The following is a 9,633-nucleotide window of genomic DNA, read 5'->3' as shown; positions in this document are numbered from 1 at the left end:
TGAAGTAAGAGGATGTCTGGTGGGTCCTGAGCCGAGCGTTGTGTTTGTCAGGGCCCCCAGGAGTCTGGTGGTGGCATTTACAGAGGCTGGGGGTCTAGCATCCCCACCCATGCAGGAGGCACAGACTGAGCACTTGGTAAAATGTTTCATTCAGTACGTCTTGTTTTCCTCCTAGAGTCAAGGCCACAACAGAGGGCTGGGGGCAGTGTGTGTGTGTCTGTGTGTGTCTGCGTGTGTGTCTGGGAGGGGGGAGGTGTGAACCTGCTTCCTCATGCCCGTTCTCTGGTTGGTTCTCCTGCGGGAGTGCCGCGAGGAAGCCGTCCTCTCCCCTGCAGATGGAGAGAAGGAAGAGAGCCCTCTGCCATAGACTGCTGGGTGTAGCCCCTGGGTCTGGCTGTACAGCCAACGTTTGTGTATGTCCGTAGAACTGGGGTGACGCCCGTTCAGTTTACCACTCAGGGTGGTGGAGTCAAGTGAGCTGTTTAGAGGGAGAAGCGTTGTAATTTTCCCCAGCCAGTCTGGGGAGACCCGTCGAATCGCTACCCCTTTGAGGTCAAGCCCAAGCTCCCCAACATCCCCAAGCATTGCGCTAATACTAAGCACTTTCCCTGCCCTGGGCGGGAAGGGAAACAAAGGGGACACTGCCTGCCGTGCAGCACCATTGTTGAGGCCCCCAACACCCTGGGCCTTCCAAGGCCAGCTCCTGCTGAGTCCTGTACGAGGCACACAGCCCGGTAGGCGCCAGACGGACGCGAGTGTCCGCAACGCTTCATTTGTCCAGGACTCCCGCGAGGGGCGGAGTTCCCTCCCCAGTCCCGGCCCAGGCCCAGAGAGGCGGGGTCCGGAGGACCCAAAGCCGGGGCGGCGCGGGAGTGCTTGCGCTCCGCCCCACTTTGCCCTCCCGGCTTGGAGCTTCCCCGGCGCGCTGCGCTAGTCCGTGCCGTCCACCAGCTCGCACAGCATGTTCTCCAAAGACGTGATGCGCTGCTCCTGGGCCTGCACCTGCTCGCGCAGGGCCTTGATCTCCTCCAGCAGCGTCTCCAGGGTGTGCTGCTGTTGGACGCAGAGGACGGAAGAGGCGGCGTTGGGCGGGGGGCGGTAGGGGGATGTGAAGATTGGGCCTGGGTGGAGCAGGGCGGGACCTTACCGACAAGGGGGCGTCGCTGGCTGACTGGCTGCGGCGGGGGCCGGGGGGCGGGCGCACGTCCAGGATGTTGCGCTTGGTGACCCGCAGTTCGCGGTGCTTGGGGGGCATGTAACCGTCCCTCAACGAGATGAGCACGGGTTCGGCGTCCTGGCCGGATAGCCATTCATCCGCTTCTAGGGCCGGTTCGGGGCCCGGCGTATCTGGGTAAAGGTCGTCTTGGAACAGGTCTGACTGCAGGGGTAGGGGGACACGAGAACGAGCAGGGTGCCAGGCCTGCTCCGCTCCTTTCCACCTCGGAGCCCTGCCCAACCCCTCTCCCGGCCACTCACTTTGCGGGGCACAGTCATGATGATGGGTTCACACTTTCTTTCATGCAACTTGTAGAACCTATAAGGGAGCGGGGATCAGCACACGCTCAGGCTCCCACTCCCTTAACTTCTGCCGGGGACCAAGGGGTTAGAGGCCAACACTTGCTGAGCGCCTACCATGCATTGCACTTTAAACACCCTCTGATGGGGTGTTTATCATCATTAAGAGATGAAGAAACTGAAGTTCAGAGAATGTCAAGCCTGTAGCGTTGGGGCTGGCACTGGAAACAAGCCCCACCCCCGAAAACCCACTATTTTCCAGAGACTACACTACTGGGGAAGCCCCCGAGTCTTCCCGGATAGGACGTGGGAACAGAAGCAGGTGAGCAGGAAGGGCAAGGCTGCTGACCGTGCAATCTCGCACTTGCTGACATCCAGTCCCCGCTTGGGCATGAAGCCCATGCCCCTCTGCGGCTCCTTGCTGCTGAACGTGTTCAGGTAATGCACGAAAGGTGGTTCCTCGGTAATCTCAAAGTACCGAATGCTGCTGTCGCCCTGCAAAACCAGTCGGTTCGGAGATATGCTGGGCGGGCCCCCGATATCTCGGTCCAGCCCCCTCTTCTCCCCTCCCGGCTGCGAGCACCTTGCCACACAGGTAGACGATGCTGGAGTCGGGATCGTAGAAGGGCAGTAGGACCCCGTTGCTTGTGTCCATCTCCTGCAGTGCCACTGGCTCCTCGAAGTTGTTCTGCCCGAGCACAGGAGGCGTGACCAGCCCTGTCCCGCCTGCCGTGCCACTCTGGATCCCCGGAAGCTCCTGTACGCTTCGTGCCCTCCCCAAAGCTCACGCATTCCCAAGGCAACTCTGGTGAAGAGAGCTGCAGACCCCACCCCTGGACACCACTCTCGGTCCCCCGCACCTATACCCCCTGCGCCGCCGCATGCAGTCACCGCAAACCACCCCCAGGGACTCGGCATCACCAGGCGGGGGCGCCAGCGTGGGCTCCTTCAGGCGACGCAGCAAAACTGGTTAGAGGGGTGGGTGTGAGGATGGCAGGCGCTGCAAAGAGGGCAGCAGCCTCCAGCCCTGTCCAGGTGGTCATGCCCTGCGGGTGGGGGGCGCCTGGCCCCTCTCCCGTGATGCCAGTCCCCGGGGCACACACCCCAAGCGTCCAGCCGCGTTACCGGGTCCCACAGGCCCAGCTCTCGCTGGCTCATGCGGGTGAAGCCCGTGGTGAAGATATGACCCTGGCGCGTGAAGACGGCCCGCATGGGCCTCATTCCCTCGTGGGCCGCAAACCTCTCCTGGGGGGAGGGGGAGACAGGGAGAGGCGTCACCCAGCTGCCTGCCCTGGGGAGCCTGGAGGGCCGGGCAACCAACTTGCTTGACTTAGGTGTGGGGGGCGGAGACAAAAAGGGTCCTAAATATTCAGTTTCCTGGCGTCTCCTGGGCCTGGAGAGCGCGTCTCTCTGCAGATTCTGAGCCCTTAAGCGCCCTCAGAGCAGGGAATGCCTGCGGGCTTCCCAGGGGAGCAGAGAGGCGCTTCCCAGACGGAAGCTCCCCGCTCCGCTTCAGCTAACTTGGGCGCGGGCCACGGTCTGGGAGAGCGCTCCCGGCTGACCCAGCGAAGGAGCGAGCGCGTGCGCCCGGCGCGGCCTGGCCTACCGGGTCCCAGAGCGCGAGTTGCCGCTCACTCATCCTGCTGAAGCCGGTGCTGAGTAGCTTCCCGTCTGCGGTGAAGACGGCCCGCAGCGGGCGGGCGCCCTCGTGAGGCCGGGCTCGCTCCTGCTCGCGGGGTTAGTGGGTTAGAGTGCCCGCCGCCCCGCCCCGCTCCTGCCGCGCTCGCCGCGCGCACTCCGCGCAGACGTACACGTGCCCCGCGCATCCAGCGCCCCGCCTTAGGTTGAGGCTGGTGAGGCAGGTGCCGCCGCCCTCCCAGGGCACCCAGCTGGGGCAAACAACGCGCGAGGGTTGCCTCCAGTCCCCCGCCCAGCGGGTCAACTAGGTTGGAAAGGGGCCTGCCCGCGAGCCAGTGTCAGGCCCAGGCGCCGGAAGATGGCGCTGGGTGCCGGTTGGGAGGAGAGGGGTCCGGGGGCGCAGATTCGGTTCATGCAGTTCTGGTGGGAGGGTAGAGTTTGCAGCTTCTCCCCTCCTCAGTCACAAATCGAGCAGCCCTCCTCTGAGCTTCTGAGATGCAGGGGAGGGGAGGGAACAGGAGCGGGGCTGAGAATTGCGGGCTGGGGGCTTACTTAGGGCAGGGGCTGTGGTTGCAGACACGGCGGGGCAGCGCTAGTGTCTGGGGTTGAGGTGGAGGAGGTGAGAGCTGGGACGAGGGGCTCAGGGGGTTGTGGGTACAGAGGCCTGACAGCTGCTTCCTGGGGCAGGGATTGGGACATGGCCAGGCTAGGCACTCACCGCCACCACCTGGCCCTTGCGGGGGTCGATGATGCGCAGGGTCTTGTCCTTGCAGGTGGTGGCTAGCAGCCTCCCGTTGCTGTTCCAGCACACGCTGTGGATGACGTCCGGGTGTATGTTGTCTAGACTCAGAAGCACCTCCCCAGTGCCCACGTTCCAGATGATGATCACATTGTCACCACCTGCCCAGAATGGCCAGGCACTGTCACCTGGCCCTGCCTTTGCCACTCCCCACACCCCCCAATCTATGGTAGGGACCCCTCCCTAGGCCCCCAGACCTGCACTGAGCAGGACATTCCGGGCAGTGGGGTGCCAGGAGAGGATGCCCACACGTTTGGAGTGGCCCTCGAGTGTGAGGATGGGTTCTGTAATGTTGCGCATAGGGGTATAGTCTGGAATCTGCCACACCTAGATAGAAGGAAAAGGCATAGGGTAGGTGGGATGAGGAGCCCACTTTGTCACTCTGCTCTTCCCTTACTTCCCCCACCCCCCTTCCCCAGGGTCAAGTGCAGGACAAGATGGGATGGTGCCCACATGGGGCAGAAGCAGCTGGGAGCCAGGAGGTGGCACTGTCAGCTTTCCAGAGACCTTCCTACTCACAAGAGCAGGGAGACTTCAGAGCACTGCCCCCCTGCTCTTCAGGCCCCAAGGTAGCCATGGCTAAAATTAGTCCTAAGCAGCTCATCCTGGTCGGGGGTGGGCATGTAGCTAAAAATAGCCTGGGAGCTGGACAGGGCAGGGCCCTGGAACTCAGCACCTCCCTCACCACCTTCCGCAGCACAGGTGAGGCAGCCCTCCCTGCTTCCCCTGCCCAACAGCCCAGCAGCATCCACCTGGCTCCTACCATGATGGTGGTGTCGTCTGAGGCACTGGCGATGACGTTGTCATTGTGTGGGCACCAGTCGATGTCCAGCACAGGGGCAGTGTGCCCAGTGACCAGTGGGTAGTTCTTATCCACTCGCCCTGTCTGCAGGGGTCAGAGAGGGAGATGTGGGGCCACTGTCCTATGTGTTTTCAGGGGGTGGGGAGTGGATCTGTTTACATCTCAATTCTCTATTTTCTGTTTTTTCTTTGCAGAACCCACCCCCTTTCTGCTCTTCCAACCCCATTCGGCCTACTTCCTCTACTTCACGGAAGACAGAGTTAAAGTCATTTCATATCAAGGAATCAGACACAGAGAGGTAAGATAACAACCAAGGACACACAGCAAGATACTGGTAGAGCCAAGACTTGACTTCTTAGTCCAGTGCTCTTCTAAAAACATCTACTTGGAGGAGACTGTTCTTGGGCCTGTTCCCCCAACTGAAATGTCCACGGGAAGCCCCTGGTAGAATAGGTCAAGGTAAGGTAAGATGCAGTGCAGTGCTTGACAGCCCTTTCCTAGCCACAGTTGGCAGATCTCCCCCTTGTCAATGGCTTTACCTTGGAACCACAAGCAGCAGGCATTCCTTGTGCCTGCCGTCTCCCAACCTGAGCTGGGGCCCATCTATTTTTAATCTTTATGGTATGTTTGTGGGGGCTCTGAGGCCTTTGCAGGGGCTGGCATCAACCCAGACCAGGCAGTAGGGGAGAAGGGTGGCCGTGTGGCATTGGAATGGCACTTGTACTGGGGGAGGAGGTGGCTTCAGCTGAAATTGGAGCCCAGGGGATGATGTCCTTGGATAGTGTCTGCATTGTCCTGGAGTGAGTCACTGGCTATTGCCAGGCCTCATCCTGACCTTGCCACCTGTGGGGCCTCCCCTAACAAGGTGTAGGAGCCGGAATCCAGGTCAAGGTCATGCCTTGGAGTGGCCATCCTGTGGGTAGAGATGGCTGAGGGGCTTGAGGCTACTCAGTAAAGGTGCTGGTCATTGCCTGGCCCCCATCCCTGGAGTAGAGGGGGCTCTGGCCTTATATGTCATGTCCCCTGGCCCTTTGCTCTCATTCTACCTCGCTGCAAGAACCAGAATGGGGGAGGTGGCCAAGAACTCTTTGGATAGAGCCTGACCCTGTCCTCAGCGTGCTGCTCCGGGGTGTGATTTAATCCAGTGGTCACCCTGGGCTGTGTACAAAGATCCTGACACCAAAAACATAAGGGGTGTGGCATCAGGAGAGATAGGAACAGAATCTGGCCAGGTTCTGTCTCCACTGCTTCCCAACTATCCATCACCTGCTCCTGGTCCCTGCTGGGAACAGGGTGCTGCATGGAGAAGGGATGGGCTGTGAGTAGGTGGGGGCGGATGTGATGCTGCTGTTCTAGGAGGGGTGATGGAGCCTCCCAATTGGTCCCTGAGTGATTGGGGAACAGGGAGCAGTCAGTCCACATAGACTGCCCTCCTGACTGAGGAATGGAACTAGGTGAGAACACAGGCTGCTATCAGGAGTCCCCAGGAATCACAGCCAGTGTCCTCCACCTGCTTCCGTCCCCTCATCCCTCACCTTGGCCAGAGGCAGCACGATGAAGGCACCTCCACCTCCAGCCTCCACAATAATGGCCAGGAATTTGGGGTTGACGGCACAGAATGAGCTGTCCCATGTGACCTTGGACACACGGATGTCCTCATAGGCCTGGTCAGCCTTTGCCGCCTGTCCAAACACATGGCGGAACTTGCTCTGCCGAACCACGCGCCGGCTCATAGCTGGGGGCAGAGATGGAGGATCTCGGTGCCCAAATTTTGGTCCTTAGTCCCGTAGCTGTGGGAGGGAGGGAGGAAGAGTTGGGGGAGTGGCAAGTGAGAAGGGTTATCTGACCAAGAGTCAGCTGTAAATTAATATAGAATCTGGTCCTAGAAGCAGGGAGTTTTCTTCAAGATGATGTATGGGAAAGTTCTTTGCTTAGTTCGAGGGGCTAGGATTTGGGGCCTGACTTCTCCTTAGAGAGCCAGGCTGGGGGGACAGTGGAGCCTGACTGGGCCTGAAAGCTTCCTGGAAGTTGAAGTGGTTTGGGGAGGAGCCTCAATGCCAGGCTGCCCTCCCTCTGCCAGCCTTGGATGAGCATCTCTTCACGGAAGTGGTTTATCTCCCAGAGGCATCTCGTCCAGAATCAGAGGCTTTGGCTTAAGGCCATTTGTGGGGCTAGGACTGCAGCCCCTCAAGATCCTAAACTCAGCATCTGTGGCATAGTTCAGGTGGATGGGGTTTTGCCTTTTTCTAAAAATTTGTCAAGGAGAAGTTCCTCCTGTTACCTCACCTGAGTTCTTCCTGCTACTGTTTTCATCAGTTTCCTCCCATGCTGTTGGCGGGGGTGGGGGGGGGTGGGGACACAGTGTAAGGTGGATCTCTCCTCCTCCCACTTCTCTCTGCACTGGCTTCTCTAAGAGGCCCTCACCACTGTGTTCTGGCTTTTGCCAGCCATATTTCAGCCCCACTTCTCCTCTGGGTCCTCTCTCCTACTAAATTCTCTTGGGGGTGGGGTCCTCGACCCCCCTCACCCCGGCTCAGAGCCAGATTTTCAGGAGTGGAGTGGGGAGGGCGAGGTGCCTTTTCTCCCGCTTGGGGCTTGCGCTAAGCTCTTCCCCAGGGGACACACCGAGCTCTTCCCAAGCCCCAGCGACTGACTCCAGCCCTTCCCCAGCCCCGGGCATCCCTGTGCCCTTCAAGACGCTTCTGCGGCTCCCGGCCTGAGGCCCGGCCTCCCCGCACCCTTCTCCGGCCTCCTGCCCCGGCACTGCGTTCTTGCGAGACGAGGTGTCTGCGCCCTGCGGGCGCGCGGGCCGCTGTTAGGCCAAATATAGACACCAAGTCCGCCCCGCCCGGGACCGAATTTGGCGGCGGGTGGGGGGGAGGGGGCGCAGACCTCTGTCCCCTCCAGACAGCCCGCCCGCTTCACTGGCTGCGGTGGCGGCGGTGGGGGGGTGGGTACCTGGTCCTGAGGCGGCCGAGGGGCGCTCACGCTGCGACTTCTCTGCGGAGGGGGTTGGGGCTGCGCTGGGGACCAAGGGAGGCGTCAGGGCACCGGAACTGCCTCTCAGGGTGTCCGCGGCGTGTGGGGCCCGGGCGTTCGGCTGCGCGCTCCGGCCGCTGCCTGCGACTCTCGGGGCCGGGCGTCGCTGCAGTCCCAGCTGCCGCTGCCATCAACCTGCGGAGGCGGACCTAGGGCAGGGGCGGGGTCACATCGGCCCCGCCCCCTCCAGCGGCGGGAAAGTCGAGTGCTGCAGACTCTGCGTGGCCAGTCCGCGGGCCTTCGAGAAGCATCGAAAGTAATTCTGCGTGCGTGCGCCGGATGTGCGCGCTCCTCCGCGCTCCGCGCCTAGCGGGTGGGCTGAGGTGGCCCAGGTTCCCAGACCCAGAGCTGGGCGCTGAGAGAGGGAGCCTACGAGGGGGCGCGCTCCCCTCAGAGCCGGCGGCCGAGCAAGATCAGATGCCTTCACGCTGCATTCCTGCTGTAATCACACTCCCAATTTAGACCATACCAGCGGGCCGGGCCTGTGGGACTGCACGTCCAGACATCCCTGAGGAGAGGTCCCAGAAGATGCTCTGGGGGCCCTTGGATGAGGGCCTAGGCTGGCCCAGGGCAGATGTGAGGGTACCCGACAGGGGCCTGTGAATATTACTGTCATTAATAGCAATAGCGACCACTGTCACTGTACTAGGCACTTCACCCCGTTAGAGAGGATTCCACGGAACAGGGCACAAAGCAGCCTAAAAACCGGTGATAGGGGTGTGGGAGTAAATAAGAGAACACCAGGTTCAAGGGAAAGCGGCTGGCACGGGCCTTTTATTTATTTTTAAAATAATTTATTATTTATTTAATTTATTTATTATTTTTGGCTGAGTTGGGTCTTCGCTGGGTGGGCTTTCTCTAGTGGACGCGAGTTATGTGGGATCTTCCCAGACCAGGGCTCAAACGCATGTCCCCTACATTGGCAGGTGGATTCTTAACCACTGCGCCACCAGGGAAGCCCTGGCATGGGTCTTTTAGACACTCAGCCTGACTCCTAAAGTCTTGAGGGCCTTGTTGGAATTGGTGCCCAAATGTGTTCCAGGGAAGCCCCTGCCCCCTCCCACTCCCTTCAAGACCCACGGATATGAGTTTTGACCAGGGTTAAGGAGATAAAAAGAAACCTGATCAAAATGTAGCCAGTGAAGAACAACTAGTCCCTGTAGCTGCTGTCTTTCCAGTGCTCACCTACTGCCTGGATTTCTTCCTTTGGATCATAAGGCCCTGGCGAGCAGCAGGGGACTGGTTATTACTTCTCACTCTCCAGGACACACCTGGAAATCAATGGAACACAGCCTTCCAGTGGGTAGAGATTAGCATTGGGGGTAAAGGGCGAGAAGGTGGTGGGAACCTCAAAGGCTCTCACAAGGCTTGTTTCTCAGGAGAAGTCCAAGTATTCAGTGGCTTGTGGGGATCAGAACCAGAAACTGTTACAGGTGCCCCAGAAATAATTATGGCATTGGTGGGGGGGGCATGAGGGTAGATGAGGAGTCTCCCTTTTACCTGAAGATTCCAGGCACATGATTAGGAGGAAAAGACCCGAGTGACTCAGTAGCTCCTTAATAACAATAGCTAGACACTGTACTAAGGGCTTCACACATGTTAATTCCATTCTGATAATAGTCTTCTGAGATGGGTACTATTATTACCCCTATTTTACAGGTGAGGAAACTGAGGCACAAAGAGGTTAAATAGCTTTTGCATCACTCAACTAGTAGGTAGTACAGCTGAGACTCTTACCCAAGAGGTCTGGTGTCTGTGTCCAGCTTTTCAGCACCATGCATTTTTGTCTCTCCCTGAAGGCCACCTTATCTCACAAGTGCTGATATTGAGAGACATGCTT

General features: G+C 59.5%; 1 protein-coding gene across 5 annotated transcripts; it reads right to left on the bottom strand.

The window, feature by feature from the left end:
• Window positions 1–130: 130 nt before the first annotated feature.
• Window positions 131–8,229, bottom strand: CORO6 (coronin 6). Of its 5 annotated transcripts, none has more exons than XM_059046317.2 (11): window positions 7,713–8,175; window positions 6,290–6,544; window positions 4,716–4,838; window positions 4,150–4,279; window positions 3,872–4,053; window positions 2,641–2,760; window positions 2,099–2,203; window positions 1,865–2,010; window positions 1,477–1,534; window positions 1,148–1,378; window positions 131–1,053 (listed from the first exon to the last, which is right to left on the bottom strand). In XM_059046317.2, exons 2-11 carry the CDS (start codon window positions 6,485–6,487, stop codon window positions 931–933), a joined length of 1,416 nt encoding a protein of 471 aa, XP_058902300.1. In that variant the 5' UTR covers window positions 6,488–6,544; window positions 7,713–8,175; the 3' UTR covers window positions 131–930. The 5 variants fall into 5 exon arrangements, with proteins under 5 accessions (XP_058902300.1, XP_066878257.1, XP_066878259.1 ...); XM_067022156.1 differs by having other exon boundaries at window positions 131–329; window positions 7,713–8,132; XM_067022158.1 differs by lacking the exon at window positions 6,290–6,544 and having other exon boundaries at window positions 7,713–8,229.
• Window positions 8,230–9,633: the final 1,404 nt, after the last annotated feature.

The sequence above is a fragment of the Kogia breviceps genome, chromosome 19, assembly GCF_026419965.1.
Source record: "Kogia breviceps isolate mKogBre1 chromosome 19, mKogBre1 haplotype 1, whole genome shotgun sequence".
Taxonomy (NCBI): domain Eukaryota; kingdom Metazoa; phylum Chordata; class Mammalia; order Artiodactyla; family Physeteridae; genus Kogia; species Kogia breviceps.
The sequence above is the reverse complement of the archived record's forward strand: the minus strand, read 5'-3'. Positions and strand labels throughout refer to the sequence as shown.